At 36.9% G+C, this 25,257-nt stretch overlaps 1 protein-coding gene across 1 annotated transcript in view; it reads left to right on the top strand.

Moving 5' to 3' along the window:
* Positions 1 to 25,257, top strand: part of MDM2 (MDM2 proto-oncogene) — an 81,242-nt gene that overhangs the window by 53,540 nt on the left and 2,445 nt on the right. Inside the window, exons 4-12 of the mRNA XM_052639444.1 lie at positions 3,576 to 3,660; positions 6,123 to 6,197; positions 8,340 to 8,473; positions 10,439 to 10,488; positions 13,380 to 13,447; positions 13,587 to 13,683; positions 17,624 to 17,784; positions 22,234 to 22,389; positions 23,364 to 23,441. Of these exons, the coding sequence (XP_052495404.1) occupies positions 3,576 to 3,660; positions 6,123 to 6,197; positions 8,340 to 8,473; positions 10,439 to 10,488; positions 13,380 to 13,447; positions 13,587 to 13,683; positions 17,624 to 17,784; positions 22,234 to 22,389; positions 23,364 to 23,441 (904 nt within the window). The remainder of the gene's footprint in view (positions 1 to 3,575; positions 3,661 to 6,122; positions 6,198 to 8,339; positions 8,474 to 10,438; positions 10,489 to 13,379; positions 13,448 to 13,586; positions 13,684 to 17,623; positions 17,785 to 22,233; positions 22,390 to 23,363; positions 23,442 to 25,257) is intronic.

The raw sequence follows: 25,257 nt of genomic DNA, 5'->3' as shown, positions 1-25,257 counted from the left end.
CCCAAACAATGAAACAATGGTGGCATGACACACACATCCTGCCCAGTGAGCTCAGTGAATAATCCCTAGAACGTGCTCTTGCAGATGTAAAAAAACAATTTGTGGACCTAGCTTGGCCACGGTGTCGTTGTTGTTTAGTTGCTAAGTCATGTCCGATTCTTGCAACCATGTGGATTGTAGCCCACCAGGCTGCTTTGTCCATGAGATTTCCCAGCCAAGAATACTGGAATGAGTTGCCATTTCGTTCTTCAGGGGACCTTCCTGACCCACAGATGAAATCCACGTCTCCTGGATTGACAGGTGGATTCTTTGCTGCTGAACCACCAAGGAAGCCTAGCTTGACCATGTAGGGACAAGAAAACTCCCTTGCTCAACCTGGAGGCGGAACTGATAATGAAAGCATGACATCTACTTGAGAAAGACAAAGTTCTTCTCTCCCTCCCCACTTTTCCTTTGATTATAAAACTATACTGAGTTCCTGGGGTGTGGCATCCCCTTGCCCTCCCGCTTATAAGCCTCACAAGAGCCTATCCCAGTATATTACTTCTTATCTATCACTTTGCCTCTCACTGAATTCTTTCTGTGCCGAGACAGAAGGGACTGTGGTACTGGAGCTCTTTGGAGGCCCCTGAAATGACACCTAAACTTGATAGCTCTGTCTTCGGCCTGAGTTTCAGTTCTGTATTTTCTACCATGAGCTCTTCATTCTGTGGTGCATCATCCAAAATGCAACAACTCATTCAACTCATTTCTTCCAGACTTCTGGTCAGCAGTATCATTATTTCTTTGGGCGTAAATTCATAGTCTTCCTGCTAGGTGCTATGATGGCAAGGAGTATGACCAGTAGGGGCCTTGGAGAGTGCTTGTTACACTAGGTTAATTTTCAGTCTCTTTTCCCTGAAAGCATCCTTGCCTCATCTCTTTTTTCCCCCAACACTCCAAATACTATCACTTCATTTTTGCCCTTCTTTTTTTGCTTCCATTAGAAAAAAAAAAAAAGGACTAATCTGATCAGTTCTGCCCTTTGTTTCTGCTCTATTAATTCTGCCAAGATTTTTTCAAATACGAGGCCAGAGAGAAGGGGGAAATTTGGTCCAGAGGAGGCTCTCCAGACTATTCATGAATTTGGTCATGGTGATGCTGTTAAAAACAGTTTAAAGTAATTCACCAGTTTACATTCTTCCCCTTTGTCCACTGCCTACCCTGTCCAAAGCCCATATTTCCTTTGTTGGACATTTAAGGAAACATCCAAATTCTTAAAATTCTTTTTCGTGTTTCTTATGCAAGACAAACTTGTTTCTGAAACAGCCCTTTATATTTTCACTTTTGGGCTTTTTGAATATTTTTCTTGTGCCTGGACTATATCTAAAGGTCTGTGAAGCCTTTGTGCACTGCCTAGTATTCACTGAGCAATCCTGTTTTTCAACTCAGAGCACACACCTGTTCCTTTACTTGGCATTAACAAATTGCATAATTTATCTTTCTATGCTGTTTTCTTCATCGCTTGAGATTTTCTTGTATGCTGTGTCAAGCACACACTTTTACAACCAGAAACTTCACTATATTTTATTTGATAAAGATGAGTTTTTATAAAGCCCGAATAAATCCCTGAAGATCATGTTAGCAATTAGATTAAATCAATTTAGTGACCACTATGTTTAAAAAAGATTACTTTCTAGTAGGTTAGAGGGTGGGAGAAGGGAAAGATATAACTTTATCAGAAAATTCTTTGTTCACAAGGAATTAATCGCTTCCTGGGCGAAGAAGTAGCTGTTCTTTGTAATGAACAGTCCATTATTTACTTTTTGGGTTGAGCCAACTCAATTTTTACGTCCTGGCTTATTTCTGAGACGGCCATGCCTATGTGCCAAAAGGAGCAAAGTAGGTAAGTCTTTCAGTCCTGAATGCCTAATAAATATATTTTTAATGGGAATGAATACATTCATATATAGACAAAATAAACCCAAACACTCTAAAAGCCTAAGGCGTAACCGTTCTCTACCCCAGTTCGTCTGAACGCTAACCACCAATCTTTAATTCCTCCAACTAAAATACTGTATGCATCCCTCAACAAGCCCTCACTGTGCTATTTTTAATCATACTTTTAAAAAACAAACAAATAACTTATTTGTATACAACTCCAGCAGCCGGTGGTGCGGGCTTAATATATCGCACAGCTGTTAATTTTGGTTTCTCTTTTGGTAGCGGCACTTATATTCGCATCTGCCTGAGTTTCCATCGCGGTCTGGAAGTGTAAACTCACGAAACACAAAAATAACCAAGGGATAAAGAAGTCCCAAGTTTGGCGCCCAAACTAGGCGGCGGCGCGAAGGACCAGAAACCCCCGCCCCTCGCTGGGAACTCGCGATCTGGTTCGTTCGCGCGCGCCGCGCTCCGAGCCAGCCCCCTTCGCGGAGGCCGCCGGGTCCAGCCCCGCCCCTACTGGGCGGAGGCGGCGGGGCCTTGGCGCGCGCGCGCGCGCTCAAAAGCCCGGATGGGCCGCGGCTTCCGGCGCGGTGCCCTCGGACGACAGGGGGCGCGCATCCGGCGCACCTCGGCCAGCTCGGCAGGCTTAGGGGCCTATGCGGCCCGGTGTAACTGAAAGGAAAATGGAGCAAGAAGCCTAGTCTGAGGGGTAGCCCTCACCCCTCTGACCGAGGTCCTGCCGTTTTCACCGCCAGGAGCCTCTTTTTTTCTCCGGATCTACTGCGTTCGAGCGCCCCGCCGGCCAGGGCCCTGCGAGTGGGATGGTCGCCGAGGCCCGGGGCGTCGGGCTTCCGCGCGCCCTGTGACGGAAACTGGGGACCTTCGGGGACACCCCCCCAACTCCGACTGCAGTCGCGGAAAACCCCAATTAGTGAGCATCAGGTATCGGCGTGGAAGCGCGTGGGCAGTTCGGGGTTTGCTCTGTGACTTCTGTCTCCCGGCTCGCTCTCGGCCCCGCGCGCAGCCTTTAGGTTTTCGTGGTGGGGGGCGCGGGGCACGTGGGTTTGTAGAAATTTTGCTGGAAGGAGGCGAGACTGTCGCGGCTAGGGAGGAGGGCGGGGTCTCAGGGCCGCGCTCCGAGCGGGCGGGGGGTTTGGGAGGGGGCTCCGCGGGCGTCCGGGGTAAAGGTCATGTGCGAGGGGGCAGCTGCCGGGTGCGGGCAGCTTCTTGACCCGGGGCCGTAGTAATGACAGGTGTCTGTTCGGTAGCTTCTATTACCCAGGCGCTGAGTCTGGGCAAGATTGGGCTGGTTCTGTGGGCAGGTTGACTCAGCTTTTCCTGATGGGCTGGTCAAGTTCGGACACGTTCCGAGTCTGCAGTAGAAGGAGCTAAGCCCTGACTTGTCTCCAGCTGGGGCTATTTAAACCATGCCTTTGCCCAGCTGTGTTCGCTGGTTGTTTGGGAAAGAGAACCTGTAGTCACCTACGTATATAGCACTTTATGCTGATCCAGGTAAGGACCCACTTACTAACGGCTTTACTTTTAGTAAAGGCATTATTTGTCTCATTTCTATATGATTTTTGTCTTTTTTTAAAACAGGTGTTTCATTATTTCAAGTTTTTATCATGTTTTTTTTTTCCTACTCTTAGGCAAATGTGCAATACCAACATGTCTGTGTCTACTGATGGTGCTGTAAGCACCTCACAGATTCCAGCTTCGGAACAAGAGACCCTGGTTGGTATTTTTGTCTCCAGTGTAACTTTAACAAAAAGTTATTTTCTTAGCTTTTTACCAAACTGAGTTTAAAAGTCAGTTTCATTATCTTCTTAAGTATGGATGGTGAAGTTATGGTTTATGTGACTGATTTTTCGATTTTGACCTGTCAGCATTTAACTTTTAAATGGTTTCTGAAAGTCACAAAAATAATTCATGCTTGTTGTAAAGATTTTAGACATTATAGAAAAGTATAAAGTAAAAACTGAAAATGCTGGTCTTTTGTTCATGTTTACTTTTTAGATCTTTTTGTATGTACATATCCACATATATATGTGTACATGTGAGTTTTAATTATGTTGTTTGGTTTATTTTGCTAAAATAGGGTTTTATGTATATATATTGGGCAAATAACATCGTGTCAATAAATAAAGTCTATAGAATTCTTCTTTAACAGCTGCATGGTAATCGACAGTGTTTATATACCATTTTAAAAATTTATGCCTTCAGTGATAGATTTTTTTACATTGCTTTTAGTTTTTGAGTATTACAAATAGCACTTTGTTTATATATCTTAACACAAGCGTTACCTCTCTCTGCCAGAACTATTATCACTTTATTATTTTGCGGTTGTTTTGACAAAGGAATTGTATTGTTTACATTTGTATTTCCCTAATGTTTGGTGAGGTTGGGCATCTTGTCATTTGTTGAATTTGTGTCTTTTGGGGTTTGCTTGGTCTTATCTGTATACTTTTCTTTTAGGCTTATTGGTTTTTCTTAATAATTTGTAGCTGTTCTCTGATTCAAGTGTATTTGGTTTTTATCATTTATAAATGGTACAATTAACTTTGCTTATGTGGTCTTTAAGTAAAATTTGATTTCTGCTGCCATTTGAATTTCATATCATGTCTTGGATGAACTCTCCCCTACCAAGATGATGCAAATATATTGCTGTATTTTCTTCTAGTGCCTTTTCTTTTCTCATCTAGAATTTTATTTATGTAAGATTAAAGACTGGTATTTTTTATAATAATTTTCTTATTAATGCATGTCTTTTAAGTCTTAATAAAAAGCTTATGGCTTTTCATTGGAGATTTTTCATTTTGCATTGTTTTATATAGTTTGACGTTAATATAACAAAATTTTAGAAAAATAACTGTTCTCTGGGAGAATCGATTCTTTAACTTGAAAATAAAGCTCATAATGTAAACACATGGGAAAAAACACATGATGAGAACAATTAATGATTCAATACTACATTTATTGTGTGTTTAAAATTTTTCCGTTATTAAATAATGTTCTGTTGATTAGCAGGAAACAGGCAGTTTTCTTAATCTAGTTTTGAGAATTAGATCCCAAACTGGGTTGCTGTCAGATTTCAAAGTTAGATAGGACTGGAGTATACTGAAGGGAGGTGCAGAAGCACCAGCCTGTAGGGGTGGTTGTGTAGCTGTAAAGATTTTGAAGATTTTAATAGAGCATTAGATAGGGAGAAAGAACATAAACACATTACATCCCTGCCCCCTTGCCAGTTATTTTCTCAATACAACTTGCAGATCCTCTAGATCAGAGGCAGCAAACAACAGGCTATGAGCCAAATTTGGTCTGTTGCCTAGTTTTGTGACTAGTTTTATTGAAATGCATCCACATGCATTGGTTGCATATTATTTATGCTTCCGAGTCATATTATCTGGTGAGAAAAGCTTTAGAATATTTACTGTCGGGCTCTTTAAAGAAAAAAAATGACCCCTTGATCTAGTTGGCTGGCTCTTTCAATACAGGTTGTTCTTTGTATTTGTCATTTTCGTGTTTGTGCAATAACCAGCACTGTCTGGTTCATGGCAGAAGGTCAAAAAATGCTTGTCAAGTGGATATGTGGAACGTAGCCAGCTAAAAGTCAGTGTGATACTATAGTAGGAGGAAAATGCTGGCTTGCCATTGAGGGTTGTGAGTTGCAATATTCAGATCTGCTCTTAATTATCCTTGTCAGCTTGGTTAAAGTTCTTAACCTTCACGAACCTAATCTGCAGAAAGAAAAGATTGGTAAAGGGACTCATTGTAAATTACATTTATTTTCTCTCAGATTTTGTCATTTAGCTTACAGTAAGCTCATTTGAGTATTCAGTTTACAGTTGAGCTTGTAAGGTAGTAAGCAGGTGATAGAAATAGCTGGAGGAAAAAGAGTTTCACTGCCTTGGCATGAATGTTGATCACAGCTGATAATACTGGAGGGTCCTCTGATTACTTGCATAATAATTCCGTCCCAGTATTTTTTTCTCCAAACACAGTCTGTGGTATTCAGTTTACATAGTCTGTTACATTTAGTGAAGACATTATGACTGACTTTTTGGGGTCTAACCTTGTGAGGTTGCTAGACATTGTGTTTGCTACCCTTATTGAAATTCTCTATGGATGAGTTTCCTGCAGGGCTTTTGGTTCTGGAATGATTTAAAAGTATGATAGCAACTCTTTGTTCTTTATAGGTTAGACCAAAGCCATTGCTTTTGAAGTTGTTGAAGTCTGTTGGTGCACAGAAGGACACTTATACTATGAAAGAGGTATGCTGAACTAAGTTTAAAAAAAAAAAAGTCTTCCTAGTTACATATAGCCATGGTGAGAAATTGGCCATATAGAGGGATTTTCAGTAAGCAGTAGTATTAAGTATTGTGCTCATTTAGACTGTAATTTGAAGCTGAAAATTCAGTTTATACTCGAATTTCATTTCTCAGCTGGGAACCTCAGACAAGGGGAAGCTCTATAGGAGTTTTTTGCCTTTTTGTGCTGTTAACCCACTTGATGCACTGTTGTAAAGTCTTTTCAAACTGGTAATTCTTTCTCAGAATCATGTTTTTAAATGGATGAAATGAAATATATAGGATTACAGTGGGAAAATTACATTAAAATACAGTTAACAAAATAGTAAACAAGTTTGTGATACATGCTTGTTTATGACCACTTTAATTCAGCAACAGATCTAATAAATTTGGAAGTTGTAAGTATAATTGGTATTTTCAGATGTTTACATCAAGCATAGTATGATATGAGAAATGCTTGTGATTTTTTTTTTTTTGGTGACAAAATCACAGTTATTGTTAATACTTTGTGATTTGTTGCCTGTATTCATATTTGAAGGAAAAGCTAAATTTCAGTTAAAAGGTAGTGAGAATAAAGACAGTTTTTTCCCCACCCAAATTAATGGACCCCCTGAATTCTATCCAAGGACTTTTTGGGCATCCATGGATCCCAGGTTAAGAACTTCTGCACTAGAGATACTTGAGTACAGTATACTGATCTTTCTGGGAGAGAGGTGAGCTGATTCGTGAACATACATTCTATTTAATGGATACATTTCAATGTAGTGTTCTCTAGCTTTAAATTTGTGCACAAAAGCATGCTTTTCACTGAGAGATTGGGCTGTCTTGGGCAAAATTTGATGTGAATGAAATGTGCCTCTTCCCCATCTCTCACAGTTTATGGGGCTCAGTACCTTATCTACATCAGGATAGTGGGCAAGAGGAGATTTCAGATCCTTTTCATTTTTAGCCACACCAGAAATTTTCTTACAAGATGTTTGGTGGAAGGAGTCTAGGTTGTCTTCCTTCTTCCTTTCTCACTGTCTACTATTTCTGATCCACAGTCACATAGAAATATTCCTTTAAGTTTGAAACCTGCTTAGCCAATTAAGTCTATAGATGGTGTTTGCAGGGAAGTATCAAGGTAAATTCTGTTTTTAGGAATGTTAACTTGGGTCTGACCTTATGTTATCATTATGTAATCAGTTAAGGAAACAAAAAAATATGACTTGTAGCAGATAGAAATAAGGAGAAAATTGATCAAGACCATGATAAAGACTTAAAATGCTTATGTTAGACCGTGTAGAGTGATGTATATGTTGTCTGACACAGTTTCCAGTTGTAGAATCTTTGTTTTGTGGTATGTGGGAGAGTAATGAAAGCTGGTATGGAGTAGCAGAAAGAAAGAAATACTGGACTAAAAGTCAGAAGACCGGGTCGGTTTTTTTACTTCTCATATGATTTATGAAATATCAGAAGAAAGAGAAAGTACTCGTACAATTACATTGTAAACTGTAAAATATTTAGCCATATATGTATGATTCAGGGTCATTATTTTGGTTACTTACTGTATGCATTATGTTGGTATCTTTGAGGGCTTATTTCATGCATTGAGTTATCCCCACCTGTTACATAGATGTAATTAATTGGTCATTATCTTGTCTTCCTCATCTGTGATGACCTCAGATTATTGAGTTATATGGTATCCAGAACTATTTAGTAAATGACTCCAGGTCACTGCTATATTTTAATTGATGTTTTTGATTCTGCAGCTTTTTATTGTTATCATTGGTTTTGCATTTTGCTGCCTTTTAGTTTCTTCCTAATAAGTAACACCTAGATATCTGGGCAAAGGCGAAGTCTGCCTTCCCCCACCCCTGGCCAGAGACACATTTTAAAGTTTAAGTAAATCAGAAGCAGTGTTTCTACTTCCATCAAATTAAAAGGAGAACATATAAAATCAGCTCTTTTCTTTTTTTAAGAATATAGGATGGTTGTTATTTAGATGTGGTTATTGATGTGGTTGTTGGTTGTTGAACCCTCTTCAGATAAAAGAGATGTTATTGAGTGTATTTGAAACAAACATTTAATTTTCTTTAATGCTCAGAAATTGTATTTCTATTTCAGGTTATATTTTATCTTGGCCAGTATATCATGACTAAACGATTATATGATGAAAAACAACAACATATTGTATATTGTTCAAATGATCTTCTAGGGGATTTGTTTGGAGTCCCAAGCTTCTCTGTGAAGGAGCACAGGTAAGTCTTTAGTCTATAAAATGCCACCTGGGCAAACATTGCAGTTCACCTCCATCTTCACACCATTCTGTCAGAGAAAATTGTTATAATATGTATAAAAGATAACTGAAGTTTCATTTCTTAGTATTATAGCATATTGTTTGAGAACCTGAGTTCTGGAATCTTACAGGCTTGGGTTTAAGACCTAGCTCAGTCATTTACTAGCAGTTAAACTAGGTAAATTGGGTTAAGCCTTAAGTTTGCCCTGAATATGAAGTAGGAATAATATAAATATCCTAGAGGTTATAAGGAAGCAGTGTGTAAAAAAAAAAAAGTGTTTGGCACATGGAAAGCATTTATTAGCTACAAGTTACTGCATATTAAAAAAAAATCTTGTAATCATTTCCAAAGACAATCTTTCTATTATCTTGTGGTTAAAGGCTTAAATTTGAGCTCTAGTTACTTTAGAGATCTTTTTCTTTGTCATATACCATTGTGACACTTAATCAGCTGCATTTAACCCAGGTAACATGTCTAGAATTGTTCTCCTGGGAACTGAAGACCCTTTTTTCAGTCATTCTTACTTTACATTCGGAATTCCTTTCATTTGGTTTAGGACATTTAGTCTCTTCGCAGCATCTTAATTAATGAGATGACTACTTTTCATCTGCAACATTTAACTGGCTTCTAGTATTTAAGGTTCGGTAATGTTATAGCTAAAAAGATAATTGAGTTTGGGTATTTATAACTTTAAAACAGCTTCACACTTAAAAATATATATTCATTATTGTACATTAAGAGAGAGAGCTAAGGACAGGGAAGAGTGACTACAGTTTGTCACCAAAAGGTATTCTTACTCATCATTTTGATGGTATGCGCAGATGTGTTTTGACTGTTGGTGAATATACTTTGATTTCATCTTGCTGTTAAACTAACATAAGCGTCTTTCCATTGACACACCATTTATGTTTAATACTTTATTTTATACTTGGCCTTGGAATATAAGCTTTAATTTTATAAAATAAATAACTTGATAATTTTGCACTATGTATTAAATTTTGATAATGTTTGGAGCTGTAATTTCTGATACTGAAAGTACAAATTTAAAATTATTTTTGACTTGAAGTCTAACGTGTTAAGGTTAAACACTGGCAAAACTACTGACTTGGGAATGAGATATGAATAGGAATATTGATTTTTGTGAGTTTAAGGAGCTTTATATTATTAGTCCCAAGGATGAAAACAGTTAGCTGGGATTGGCACTTTCCCCTTAACCTTGAGAATTAGAAATGTCTTGTGACCAATAAATGTTCTCTAAAATCTTTAATTTATTTGAAAAAAAAGAAGTACCATGACTTCACTGAGTACTGGCATAAGTGAATTGTTTCCTTATGTTCCAGGAGGGCAGAGATTTGTTTTTATTTCCTTCTTTGTTTTCCCCAATTTCTAGAACAGTGACTAGTAGTCAGCCTGTATTAAATGACTGCATACTATTTTATCTTTCAGTTTTCAGATCAAGAAAGAAAATCCATTAGATGATTGATGCAGGTTGATGAAAGTCAAAACTATAAATCAAGTTCCTGTATATTGGGTTTTATATAACCTACTACCTTTTTAAGGCAGTCTACTTCTATGCCCAGAGCTAGATAATTTCTGTTTGAAAATAAGAATGTTAACCTGCCTCATGTGTTCATACCAGTTTTTGTGGACTTTTGCTAAAGTCTAAACAATGCATGTTTCAGGAAATGGAGATGGGAAATCTTTGAGCTAGGAAGACCTTAATGATTATTAGGCTGTATGTAAATCATTGTGCAACTAATTATTTTGGTGCTTTTTAGTGTCTAGGAGTTTATCAGTACTTGAATGTAATAATTTAAAATTTGGGTTGTAGTCTGATAGTTTATACTAATATACATTTAAAAGTCCTGTTCAGCCCAGTTTAATATATTTTTATTTTAAAATGTACATCTTTTTTTTCTCTACAAGGAAAATATATACAATGATCTACAGAAATTTGATAGTAGTCAGTCAGCAAGGTAAGTTAATTTTAAATGCCATAAACCATATACTGTAAAAATACCTTAAAGACATTTTGTGAATGTGCAGACATTTTATAATAGTGATTCTCTTTAAAAGTTGCTCTAATTGTATATAGTAAGGGTATGATAAATTTAACAGGAAGAAATACATATGAGCACAAATAACATAATGCTAAGTTTCTCGTGCATATTTGCACTATATCCTATTACATAAATTTAAACCTTGGGATGTCAGGTTAGAATTTGTTTGAAAGGTAGATAATTTCAAAAGATTCTGCATGGTAGACCTATGATCTAACCTTGAAACATGTATTTAAAGACTTTGGGAAGTAATCCAGCTACCTAGGTAGGACCATTTGAATGGAAAGGCCCTTTTCTTGTGTGTTTTTTATAATAGACAAAGCTTTGTTTACCAGTTTTTTCAGGTGAGTGCCATTTTACTTCCCTTCCTTTAGATGTAGTTCTTAACTGGTTATTTTTGGGTTACATAACCTGTTGATAATCTGATGAAAGTGCTAGGTTCTTATTCCTTAAAGATATACCCAAACATATACAGTGAGGTTCTGGTAAATGTTTAACAGTCCAGTCTCCAGGGAAAGCCTTGATTTGTGGTTACTGGTTTTCATGATATAAATACTCTCACCTTGACCGTTTTCAACTACAAACATGGGGTTAGGAAGAAATGTACATTTGGCTTGGGAATGCTGGTAGGAGCTGGCTCCAATATACCACAGACTTCTCAAAGTCTATTTTTGGTCTGTAATTAAGAACTGTTCTCAGAAGCTTGTTTACTTTCCAGAATGAACTGACCACCCCTTTGAGCTCCTATTATTCCATATTAGATTTTATTGTTATACTACTTTTTTACCCTTACTTGCTTACACACTTGTGTCCTATTCAGGTTTGCAATCTGCGTCATATAGTACGGTGTTTGGTAATAAGGTCTTTTAGTAAATGTGTTGAATTGAATACCTATTCTTCCAGAGTTAGGATTTAAGACCCATAAAAGGGCATCACCATCTTATCCTAGAGTAGAATTAATTATTAGGCTGGTAACTTGAGATTTTATTTTACTGAGCACTTGTTGAAATCAAATGAAGGCAAATAAACAACTATAGTTATAGTATCTGTTGTAGTATTTTCAGTTTTCTGAAGTATTATCGCTGATATATTCATTCATTTAAATAAACCTTTGTTGATTGCTAGGAAAATTGTATTAATGAAGTGGTAACCTGTAGATTTCCTATGTTATTTAGATTGAGTTTGTTTCAGGTTTTAGATTACTTAACTTCAGAACTCCTTTATAAAAAGGTTCTCAACCTTATTATACTTGGTACTTCCCTTTTATTACATCTGTTTTATAACATCTCTTACACTAAAACAAAATATAACCTATTCATATGGACAACTCAAAATCAATATAATACCTTTACCCATAATACAAAAGAGAAACTTTTTAATGATAATGCATATCATTTCAAAATTTAATACTCAGACCTGGCTTCACTGTTAAGGTGAAATGTTTCCAAGGGAGTAGTAAAGGGTATTTGATTATGATCTTTGGTGATTGTATATATTCCATATCTGAAATTTTGACTTGTGCTGTGACGGGTCTATACATCCACATACAAACTAAACCTATCTACCTGAAAGTTACCCACTTCAGTTGATTATTTTCCCATTCAAATCTGTTCTTCATCTGAAGTTTCTCTCTTGGTAAATGATATGCCACGCATTCATCTACCCGAGATGGAATCTTGGAATCCTTCTTGACTCCTTTCTCCCTTGTCTTGTGTATTAGATACCAGGTTTCTGTTGGTTTTTACGTTTTTAAATTTCTCTGGAATTGGCCTTTTTTCCATGTCTTAGTTTAGGCTTTAATGCTTTTCATTTGCATAATTACAGTTGCTAGCACTGGTTTCACTAAAATTCTCCTCTAAAATTTGACAGAGTGAGTTGTCACTCCTCTGCTTAAAGTGACCATTTCAGTTCAGTTCAGTTGCTCAGTCGTGTCCGACTCTTTGCGACCCCATGAATCACAGCACGCCAGGCCTCCCTGTCCATCACCAACTCCCGGAGTTCACTCAGATTCACGTCCATTGAGTCAGTGATGCCATCCAGCCATCTCATCCTCTGTCATCCCCTTCTCCTCCTGCCCCCAATCCTTCCCAGCATGAGTCTTTTCCAGTGAGTCAACTCTCCGCATGAGGTGGCCAAAAAAGGAACATTTAGGGGCTTCTTATGACTCGCTGGCCAAAATACTTCCTGTGAACTAGCAGATCAATTTTATTTCTTAGATTAAACCTTTTTAATGGTGAGTGGCTTAGGGAGGAATGTGAAGTATTAGCTGAGAAGGATGCAGTGATTTGCAGTTGGTGGCATGCATACTGTTTGTTGATATCTTTGTGCTGTTTAGCAAGACATGCAGGATCCTTGAAGATCCTGCTTACATTCCTATAGTAATGAAGTAGCTGTAGTTCTAAAACATCCTGTAGTTCTGGATGCTTTTTTCACACAGGGCTCTCAGTCTGAAATAGCCTTTCCCAGTTGTATTCCCATATGTTCAACTATGAAACCTTTCCTGATTCTTTTTTACTCAGACCTTGCCTTACCTCTGCCAAATAATCATTACTCCATACTCCCATCTTCTCCATTAATTTACCTCTTTTAGTGTGTTTATTGTGCTTTATGATGATTCTTATGTATCTTCTATATTAAAATGAATTATCTATTTACATCTCTAGTATCCAGCACAGGATGGTACTTGGGAGACTACAGGTTCAGTGTTGGTTGAAAGTTAAACTGTATAAGGAGTTTGTCCTAGATAGCATCTATTGAGTAGCCCTTCCTTTCCTAGTTTGTGATTCTTTGTTTTTATTTTCTATCAGAACCATCAGATTCAGGCACATCTGTGAGTGATAACAGGTGTCACCTTGAAGGTGGGAGTAATCAAAAGGTAATATTGATACGAACTCACTCTACAATGATATTTCTTAAAAATTGGGGAAGGTTGTTTAAAACAGTGTATTTTTAGCTTCCTGATGTTATAAGTTTGTGGGTTTTTTTTTGTTGTTGTTTCTCCCTTGCATGCTTAGGACCTTGTGCAAGAGCTACAGGAAGAGAAACCTTCATCTTCAGATACGGTTTCTAGACCGTCTACCTCATCTAGAAGGAGAGCAGTTAGTGAGACAGGTATATATGAATATTTAATTGGCACTTTCGAACTGCTTTTCATTTTTCATTTTTTACTGATACTAGTCCGTTTAGACTTAAATTGTGCTTATTTTGGTTCATGTGAATGAATTTCTGAGGTTCTTATTTTTATATGATTTAGTTGGCTTAAAAATTGTTTTCTTAGCAACGTTTCTGGTTGATTACAGCAGGCACAGTTTCCTGTGTCCTATATTTTATAGTTGGCTCTCTGCTAGTCAACATAATAGAGGGCAAGGATTTAAACTCTGTTTTAGTCATCATTCTTAGTCACCTTTACAGTTAAAGTATTTGTTATTTCTAATAAATAAAACATAGCAATGAGTTTAAAAACAGAAAGTAGCATCTTAGGAATGAAGATGAGGTAAAGAAAATAGCCGAGAGCATTTTTAACAGAGATAAGAATAGAGGGAGGAGGCTGTTACCCAGTGAAAGTCATAATAACTAAAACTGTATATTTCAAGTGAAAAAAAAAGAATTTAGCAGATCAGTGAAGTAATACAGATAAACTCAGGGTAGAGTTTTGTACATGAGGGTGAAGGGCAGAAAGTGCAGAGGATGTCTTACTAAATTCATAGGACTAGAACAAATGGTTAGTTATTTAGGGCTGGGGGTGGGGTGGGGTGGAAATCAAATTATATCTGTACATCATGCCAAAATGAATACTGAATGAGTTTAAAAGATAAATTAAAAATTACAACATACTGAAATAGAGTTACTTTTAAAGTTTGACTGTTAATATTTCTGCTATATTAAAAGTTTCAAAAAATCAATGAGTATTCAAAATCCAAGTTGCAAATTTCATAGTAAATACAAATGACTAATAAATATGAGAAGGTTTTAAATTCTTGCTAACTTACGTGTTGACACTAATACACCGGTGGTACGTCAGTCAGTATAAATTGGTTGACCTTTATGAATTATAAAAAGGCTTGGGGTCCTTAACATTATCATGGTTAACTCCACTTCTAGGAATCTCTCCTAAGGATATAGTCAGAAATTCAAAGATTATATGTAGAGGTATTAATTAAAGCATTATGCATAGTTGAAAACATACATGATGCCAGAGAATGTCATCACTCTAGTCCAGGCCATTGTCATCTCTTACCTGGACCACTGCAGCAGCTTCTGATTTTCTGTTTCTAGTTTCTGTTTCTGTCCTTTACCATAGTACCAAAAGGGATCATGAAAGGTAAACTGGATTGTGGTATGCCAGATCCCCTTTAGCTATTTTAAAGCTATTAACCTTCAAATAAAACCCACACTTTTACATTGGCTTGCAAGGCCTGATCTATTTTTATTCTGGTTTTTGGCCTTTTCCCCCCACCTTCAGTGTGTTTCAGCCACATTGATTGTTTGGTTCTCAAACAAGTCAAAATTCTTTCCAGCTTGCACCTAATTTTTTTTCTGCAGGAATTCTTCTGTCTCAGCCTTGCAAGACCAACTCCTCATTTTTCAATTTTTGCTTAATTATTACTTTCTCAGAGAGCGTGCTTCTAACCACCCAGACAAGTAGATCCGTTTTTGTTACTCTTTTCCTTGGTACTCTGCTTGTTTCCTTCATAGCACTCATTATAGCTTGTAAATGCTTGTGTTTTGGTTGCCTTGATGTTTGAATGTAAACCTCCTCTGGTGGTAAGGATGATGGCTGACTTCACTTTTACACCCACTGCCTAGCACTGTGCTAGACAGAAGCCAGTGCTCAGATTTGTGGACTAAATAGTTCAGTTATGATGAACATACATTATGGACACTATATTCTCAGGCATTAAAAATAATGTAAAAGAATATTTAAGAGAAAACAGCTCCTGGCTGTCATTTTTTAGTGGTTCTGCAGTTCTTTTTTAATGGTGAGGAGTTGATGCTTTCATTGCTAGGGCCTGGGTTGGATCACTGGTTGGGAAACTGAGATTCTGCAAGCCATGCAGTGCAGCCAAAAAAAAAAAATTAGAAAACAATCCCAAATTATACATACAGTGTGATAATAGGTATGTTTAAGAAGAAAAAAAATTTTAATGACAGCTGGAAAATTACTAAGGGTTAATAGTAGTTATCTCAATAGTAATATTATAGATGATTTACTTTTAAATTTCTATTTATTAAGAGATTTCTACAGTAAGTAATATAACACTTTGATAATCAGAAAAAGCCCCAAAGGTTATTTTTTAATAGAGTTAAAAAGATATTCTGGACTTTGAAAAAATATGCATCAACAGCATGGTTTTACCCTTCTAGCCCACATCTTTCAGTCAAGGTCACCTTTTCTAATAGTATAAACATGATTAAGAACTTATATCAAAAACTTGTGATCTTAGAGGATATAAATGTGTTTTGGGAATTCAGAGGAAGAAGAGATTACTTCTGACCAGGAAGGTCAAGAGGGAAATGGAATGAGCAGAGGTATGAGTTGTACTTGTTTCAGGCATACAGATGAGGATTATATTTTTATTAAATCTCATAACCCTTTTAGGTACTTAACATGTAAGGCTGCAGTGAGCACCCTTGCACATATGTTTATAAATGATTATGTAGGTATTTATCTATGATAGAAAAACTGCCCATAAAATGTTACACTGTTTTGGATTTTTACCAGTAGTGTATAAAAAGTCCTCTCCCAAATCTCTTGAGACTTTCTCGTTTTAGTTTTTGTCATTCTCATGGGCGGAAAATGGTGTCTCATTTCAGTTTGCATTTCTTTGATTGCTAGAAGATAAGTCATTTTTTCATATTTATTAGTCATTTGTATTTTATGAATTGAACTGTCCTTTGACTTTTTAAAAATTTTGTCTTTTACTTGATTGGCAGGAAAACTTTGTGTAAATGGATATTAGCTATTTTCTAATATATATTGCAGTTCTTTTTTAGTTTGACAATGCCTTTTCACTTTTATTTATTGTATTTTATATTGTTATTAAGTTTTAATTAACAACCTAATCTTGATAATCTTTTTCTTGAGGGCTTTGTAGTGTTACATTATACTTTCCCACCCTTCCCATTCTTATATAAAAATAGTTGGATGGTTTTGTTCTTTGTGTTTGGTTTTTTAATCCACTTGGAATTTATTTTTATGTCTGATATGAGGTAGGACTCATTTATATTCCTGACAGATTTGGTAACGTTCTGAGTTTAAGTCAGAGATAATTTCTTATTTAAAATAAAATGGATCAGGAACTTTCTTGGTGGTCCAGTGATTAAACCTATGAGCTTCCATTGCGGGGAGTACAGGTTGGATTCTTGGTCAAGGAACTAAGGTCGTGCATGCCACCTGGCCCAATAAATAAATGAATAACCCACATGGCCAAATAAATAAATGGACTAATTTTGTTAGTTGTGATTCCTGTTAAAAATACTGAGTACTAAGGAAACTGAAACATTAAGAATATCTTCTAGGTAAATTAAATTTTGAAATCTTTTATCTTAAAGTTTGATAGAAAAATCCGAAGACTTGTTAGTAAAAACTCTAGATGGATTAAATTAATTGTGACTGGATAAAGTTCTGAAGTGAAGTGAAAGTGAAGTCTCTCAGTCGTGTCCAACTCTTTGCGACGCCATGGACTATAGCCTACCAGGCTCCTCTGTCCATGGGATTTTCCAGGCAATAGCACTGGAGTGGATTGCCATTTCCTTCTCCAGGGGATCTTCCTGACCCAGGGATCGAACCCGGGTTTCCCACATTGTAGACAGACACTTAACCGTCTGAGCCACCAGGGAAGTCCTGAAACAAGTCCTGAAACATTTTTAAAAAATGTAATGTTCTGCCATCAGTTGGACAGATCAGTAAAAGTGTTCACTTTTGAAGCATTCATTATTTTTCTGTTTAATTTCATTGAAACAGCTTTAGTACAGATAGGTAACTTAAGACAGCTCAATTTTTAAATAAATTACAGTATAGCAATTTAATTGTTTTTCTTTACATATTCAGAAGAAAATTCAGATGAATTACCTGGTGAACGACAGAGAAAGCGCCACAAATCTGATAATATTTCCCTTTCCTTTGATGAAAGCCTTGCTCTGTGTGTAATAAGGGAGATATGTTGTGAAAGAAGCAGTAGCAGTGAATCGACAGGAACTCCATCAAATCCGGTAATCCTCTAAAGTCTAGTTCTGGCATTCCTAATAGGCATTCAGACAGAATGTACGTGCATGACGTATGATTGATGCTATACACTTGGTAATTTTTTTTTCTTTCAAAGGAAGCTATAGATCTTCCTATGCAATATTGCTCTTTACAGCACCAAATCTTGCTTCTATCATCAGTCCCATTCACAGCTGGGTGGTGGTTTTGCTTTGGCTCTATCCCTTCATTCTTTCTGGGGTTATTTCTCCACTGATCTCCAGTAGCGTATTGGGCACCTATATCTATTTCTGCTTTATTGACTGTGCCAAAGCCTTCGACTGTGGATCACAATAAACTGTGGAAAATTCTGAAAGAGATGGGAATGCCAGACCACCTGACTTGCCTCTTGAGAAGCCTATATGCAGGTCAGGAAGCAACAGTTAGAACTGGACATGGAACAACAGACTGGTTCCAGATAGGAAAAGGAGTATGTCAAGGCTGCTATTGTCACCCTGCTTATTTAACTTATATGTAGAGTACCATCATGAGAAATGCTGGGCTGGAGGAAGTAAAAGCTGGAATCAAGATAGCTGGGAGAAATATCAGTAACCTCAGATATGCAGATGACACCATCCTTATGGCAGAAAGCAAAGAAGAACTAAAGAGCCTCTTGATGAAAGTGAAAGAAGAGAGTGAAAAAGTTGGCTTAAAGCTCAACATTCAGAAAACGATGATCATGGCATCCGGTCCCATCACTTCATGGCAGATAGATGGAGAAACAATGGGAACAGTGTCAGACTTCATTTTTTTGGGCTCCAGAATCACTGCAGATGGTGATTGCAGCCATGAAATTAAAAGATGCTTACTCCTTGGAAGGGAAGTTATGACCAACCTAGACAGCATATTAAAAAGCAGAGATGTTACTTTGCCAACAAAGGTCTGTCTAGTCAAGGCTATGGTTTTTTCAGTGGTCATGTATGGATGTGAGAGTTGGACTATAAATAAAGCTGAGCGCTGAAGAATTGATGCTTTTGAACTGTGGTGTTGGAGAAGACTCTTGAGAGTCCTTTGGACTGCAAGGAGATCCAGCCAGTCCATCCTAAAGGAGATGAGTCCTGGGCGTTCATTGGAAGGACTGGTGTTGAGGCTGAAACTCCAATACTTTGGCCACCTCATGCGAAGAGCTGACTCATTGGAAAAGACCCTGATGCTGGGAAAGATTGAGGGCAGAAGGAGAAGGGGACGAGAGAGGATGAGATGGTTGGGATGGTTGGATGGCATCATCGACTTGATGGACATGGGTTTGGGTGGACTCCGGGAGTTGGTGATGGACAGGGAGGCCTGGTGTGCTGCGGTTCATGGAGTCGCAAAGAGTTGGACACGACTGAGCGACGCTACTGAACTGATAGATCTTCCCTACCCCTAACCCAGGTTTGGCGAAAAGGGTGGAGGATAATGGAGTTGCACTGGAGTGTGTTGGTAAAATTCATACCAATGTTAATAGTTACTGATGTCACCATACATATTGGAGAATCTTTGTGAGCCACTGCACCAAAGATAATCTTAGAATTCTAAACAATTTTGTCTTGAATATTTATAGTAAAAATACCTTATTACAGCTCTCAGCTGTAATCTCATCTTCACACTTGCCATATGTAGGTCTAGACATCAGGGAAAGTATTTACTAAGGCCATGAAATATTTGTATATTATTGCATGGATGATGGGAAAATACCAGTACTTTTTGATTCCTGATAGAATAATTCCAGTATTAGCCAGCACTAATGTTTTTAAGATACCACTGAAGGAAGGTTTGTAAAGAAGTTTTTGCCAACAAGAACACTTAACAAATGGAATATTTTCTTGTCATTAAACATTTGTCTTTAAAATTGGAATCTTTATTTGTGATATGGCAATGTCTCATGGCCATTCTGTATATTAGTGATTGTTTTATAGTTTTCTAGAATATGTAAAGAAATGAACCAATTATGATAGTAACTATGTTCTTTTATGTATTCTTGTTACTTTATTATCTTTGCATTTTTTTCTTCTGAAGCAGGGATTTTATTGATAGAGATGTACCCTTTAGATATAATATTTAATAGAGCTGTTACTTGTATAGGCCACTAGATGGCATCATGAGCTCTCCTCCAAGAGCAAGTTCTTCATTCAGTAGATATTTGTGCCTTTTCTGTGCCAGGTTCCTTTTGGCAGTAATGATACAGTAGTAGTCAAGGTGGATATGATCCTTACTCTCATTGGGAGATAGGTCATCGGCAGTCAAACAAATAATTTAAACAGTCAATAAATGCTGTGAGGGAAAAGATAGGTTCTTGAGAGCAACTGTGTGTGATTTAAAAATTGAATCCACCCGGTAAAGCGTCTGTCTGCAATGCAGAAGACTGAGTTCCATCCCTGGGTCGGGAGGATTCCCTGGAGAAGGAAATGGCAGCCCACTCCAGTATTCATGCCTGGAAAATCCCATGGACTGAGGAACCTGATAGGCTACGGTCCATGGGGTCGCAAAGAGTCGGACATGACTGAGCGATTTCACTCACTTATATTAAACTGATGTGTCATGAACTTCATGTTTGGATAACTTTATTCCTTACAGATGGTTTTAATACAATAACTATGCCCCATTTAAACTTACAGTCTTTGTTAAAGTTGTTTCAGAATTCTAGCCAAGCGATATTAAAGTTTTTGTTCATTCTACCTGAAATACTGCCTTGTAGCCAAAGCAGTGTAGAGGGTATTTTTTTTTTTTGGTTAGTCCTATTCTACGCTCTCTTCTAAAAATCCTGTTTATTAAACTAAAATTCTGTTGGTTTTCAGGTGAAGTCCCGAGTTGTGGAAGCTTTTGGTTGGGTTGATTTTTTCTTTCCCTCTTCATTTTAGCTTCTCTCACATGGGGTGGTTGTCTGGTGTTGTCATTCATCCGTTTGTGAAGGGCGCTAAAGGAAAGTGCTCTGCCTCCCATCTTCTCTTTGTTTTGGGTTCAAAATATTGGAACTAAGGCTATATTCTAGGCTCTATACTAGGCAATTACCATATTTTGTCACCTCAGCAGCCTCAAACTCCATTTATAGATGGGAAAACTAAGATTTGGGGGTTTCAGATAACTTTAGATCACATAACTAATAATTGTCACAGTTGAAATTCAGGAAAACAGATTTTAATATTTTTTCAGATCAAGGCTGTCTGATGCTTTTTAAATACACAGTGTTTAATTTCTAGGTTTTTCTTTTTTGAACATCAGGTGAAACTTTTGAAAACTACCTTAAATTTTGCTCTCTTCAGAGAACCCCCTAGGTTAGCATGGGCCAACTTTTTCTGTGAAAGGATGGATAGTTACTGTATTCTGATTTGGCTTATGATTTTAGTGTGATTGTTAATAGAGCCCCCCCCCCCTTTTTTTTTAGGAATTAGAACTGCAATTTGAATGTTACTTTTACTACTGTTTTCCTAACATCATGATTTAAAATATTTTGGTCTTTTGACCTTGGTGGTTATAAAATAATATACCTTTGTTTTATAAATGATTAAATCTAAACTCATGTTTCATGGGTGAAATCGTTGTGGCCTTTACAAACTGAATGTGTCTAAGCTTGAGGCACTTACTGGCAAATCTAAAATAAGAATGTATGTATCTTGAATACTAGACCAAAGTACTTTTTCTGTTTCTAGCCTTCTGCTTTATGTATGTTCTTACCCTTAGCCACTGATGGCAATTATTACAGGACTGAAGGTCTTAGTTTCTTATACTGTTAATCAGAGTTCTAAAATAGGAATCACATGAGCAGATACAAATTTTTTAAAATAAAATTTAAAAATTATATATGAAAGCTCTTCCAAAGAAATTCTCAAAGTTCATTAAATATAAATCATAATTATTTTATGTGTTATAACTACTAGCATCAAAATAAAAAGATGATTAGAAATTGTCTTAACTCTTAAAGTATGTGTAATTCAGATAAACATGCATGCAAAATTAATGTTTTGTATAATTTGTGTGTGAAAATAATATGAGTAGCACAGATATTAAAGGTGGGAGTGTTTTTTTAGTTACAGTATTGACAAAGCCTTTGGCAAAAAAGAATGAGCAGGATTTGAAAACTCAGGTTACTCCAGTTAGGGAGGAATTGTGTGGAAGTTGAAGTTTGGTTTAGAAAACAATCTGGATCTGGCTAATTTTTCATATTTAGTGAAGGGGAAGCAGGGTGTTTAGTTGGAGAAAACATGAAGATGTTAATATAGATGTTACTGTATGTACCTTCTTGAATGCCAAGGGAATTTGGCCTTTTTCTTAAATGGAGTTTTGAACAGAGAAAATATTTATCTAGTCGTAACTCAGAAGCTTAACCTAGTGTCTGTGTGTAGAATCGGACTGAGGGGAAATTAGGTGCACTGGGGATGAGTTAAGAAGCTGTTACAGGTAATGTCCATTAAGTCATCTTTTTTTGCCCCTGATTTTAGGATCTGGATGCTGGTGTAAGTGAACATTCAGGTGATTGGTTGGATCAGGATTCAGTTTCAGATCAATTCAGTGTAGAATTTGAAGTTGAGTCTCTTGATTCAGAAGATTATAGCCTGAGTGAAGAAGGACAAGAACTCTCAGATGAAGATGATGAGGTAGTTTTTTTCTTTTCTCTGATTATATTCTAAAATTCTTATATATGTTCCATATTCATTAACTGAAGTTGAAATAATGTTATCAGATTTCACATCACAATTTTTGACTCTTGATTTATTCAAACTAGAATATTGGTTTGTGGACTTGAGGTTTTGTAATTCCTTGTTGTCTTATTTATATTTTTAGAAATACAGTGTCAAGAAGTCAGTAGGCCTTAATGAGCATTATAATAGTCTGCTCGTTTTAAAATTAATCCAGTTCTCCTCTTTTCACTGTTAATTTACTTTTTATAAAAATCATGCAATTAAAGTCACATACTACCACCAGATCTGTTTCCTAGAAATGATCAGCTTGAACATTTCTAGCTATCTCACTGTTATTTAATACCTGCATATTTATAAAACAAAACTGCTTGTACTGAATTTTTTACTTTATTCATTTTAAATATCCTCTGTGTTGACTTTTACAGTAGTGGGTGAGGATTTTATTGTCCTCTATTTCTCTGCCTTTGTATTCACTCATTCCATGTGACCTTTGTCTCAGATTTCTCATATATAGCACAGTTGGACCATGGGTTCCACATCTGCAGATTCAACTAAGTGCAGCTTGGAAATACTCAAAAAAAGATTTCTACAAAGTTTCAAAATGCCAAACTTGAATTTGCTGTGAGCCATCAACTGTTTACATAGCATTCATGTTGCATTTACACCTTATTACATTATATTTACATTGTATTAAGTATTATAAACAATGTAGAAATGATTGAAGGATAGAGAAGGATGTACATAGGTTGTATGCAGATACTGTGCAGTCTTACACAAGGGACTTAGGTATCTGCAGCTTTAGGTATCCCTCAGAGGGTCCTACGACTGTAGTACATATTGTTTGTTTAGGACTTACTACCACTGACAGGTCTTACTGGTTGAAGAAGAAAGGTGATGAATCGATGCTAATGTTGTTTTGTTTGTTTTAGGTATATCGAGTTACTGTGTATCAGGCAGGTGAGAGTGATACAGATTCATTTGAAGAAGATCCTGAAATTTCCTTAGCTGTAAGTATACATTTATTTTTTTTCAAGGAATCAAAAAATAGCATTGAGACCAAGATTAAAAAATATATATCCAGTCTCCTACTTCTTGACATGAGATAATTTTTATAAAGTTAAAATTGTGAAGTTTTAATGACTTTTGAAGTGTTTTTGTTCTTTTATTGGGTTGGAATCTGTTGCTACTCTACTTTTTTTGTGCTGGAATTTGAACTTTTAAAGAACTGTATTACGGAAGATTTTGAGTATATATAGCATAGAGAATAGTACAGTGTATCTCCTTTGTACTATCATTCAGTTCTAACATTTACCAACATTTTGCCAGTCTTACCAAATATAAATATTTTCATATTCATATTAGAAAATACAGGATTTTCTATTAAAGAAATTTGGACTTAAACATTTACATTATGCCTCAGAGTTCTTGAGATATTGAATGTGTATTTTTTAAATTAAATATTGTTGTTTAATTTTTGTTTTTAATATTGCCTTTTATTTAGGTAGGAAATCTCATTTCTCTGTTTTCTGAGATAGAAACAATTATTAATTATCCAGTTAAAGCAAAAGAGAAATTATAAAACTTTAGGAAAATACTATACTATATTAGAAAATAATTCAAATAACTAATTGACTCATTTGATGTCAGGTTGAGTTAAATATTTTAGACATAGGTCTTAAAATTTATCAAACTCTTGAAGCACTTTCCTCCACTGTGTGCTCAGTCGTGTCCGACTCTTTGCGACCGCATGGACTGTAGCCTGCCAGGCTTCTCTGTCCGTGGGATTTCCTAGGCAAGAATACTGGAGTGAGTTGCCATTTCCTTCCTCCCACATTACAAGACCTTTGTCTTTGGTTTTATCATTTAGTAGAGCCCTGCTTTTACAACTTGAAAGAACCAGTGTGGGAGGATGATTGGTCTCGACCTTTATTGCTAATATCTTATGTTATTTGTCAGGCAGCTTAAAAATGGTTATATTATTCATGGCAAGATAAATGGGACCAATAGGGCAAGTTTTACATGTACAGTGTTTCAGGCAAGAACAGTGCTTCTGTTAAGGCAGGAAGATAAGGATAGTTCAGTGAAGAGACTTGTGATGTGGAGTTTGTTAACCAAATTGCATCATGGGTGGAAAGATTTGAGAAATAAAGTTGAAATAAGGATGAAGCAGTGAGCAGTTACAGAGATGAGAACCCAGAAAAGGATAGACAAGTAAGGGCATGCATTTTGGCTAGTGACAAGGATGGCAGAGTTTAGCTGGTGGTGATTGCCGAGAACGTTTAGCGTTTCTTTGGGGGTGAAAGTAAGGAACACTCATTTGAACCCTGGTTTTATAGAACTTCTAAAAGAGATTTAGTCAATGGCAAACTGGATAATAGTTTTGTCTAGATTGATTTGGTGAACTCTGGGCAAGGTATCAGATCTGAGCTTTTAAGGGAGTAGAGTGGGTACAGACGTCTACAGAGAATATCCCATAGCATAGCACTTGGCTTAAACCAAAGGAGGTGGTGCAGTGGCAAAGAATCTGCCTGCCAGTGCAAGAGATGCAAGAGATGTGGGTTCAATCCCTGGGTTGGTACAATCCCCTGGAGTAGGAAATGGCAGCTTGTCCAGTATTCTTGCCTGGAAAACTCCATGGACAGAGGAGTCTGGTGGGCTACGTACAGTCCATGGGGTCACAGTGAGTTGGACACGACTGAGCGCACACACACTGTATATCCATTTCTTAGGGATTCCCAGGTGGCTCCTGCCAGCGCAGGAGATGTGAGATTGATCCCTGGGTCAGGAAGATCCCCTGAAAAAGGAAATACCCACTCCAGTATT

Source organism: Budorcas taxicolor, chromosome 5 (genome assembly GCF_023091745.1).
Source record: "Budorcas taxicolor isolate Tak-1 chromosome 5, Takin1.1, whole genome shotgun sequence".
Taxonomy (NCBI): Eukaryota; Metazoa; Chordata; class Mammalia; order Artiodactyla; family Bovidae; genus Budorcas; species Budorcas taxicolor.
This window is presented reverse-complemented; position numbering and strand designations above follow the sequence as displayed.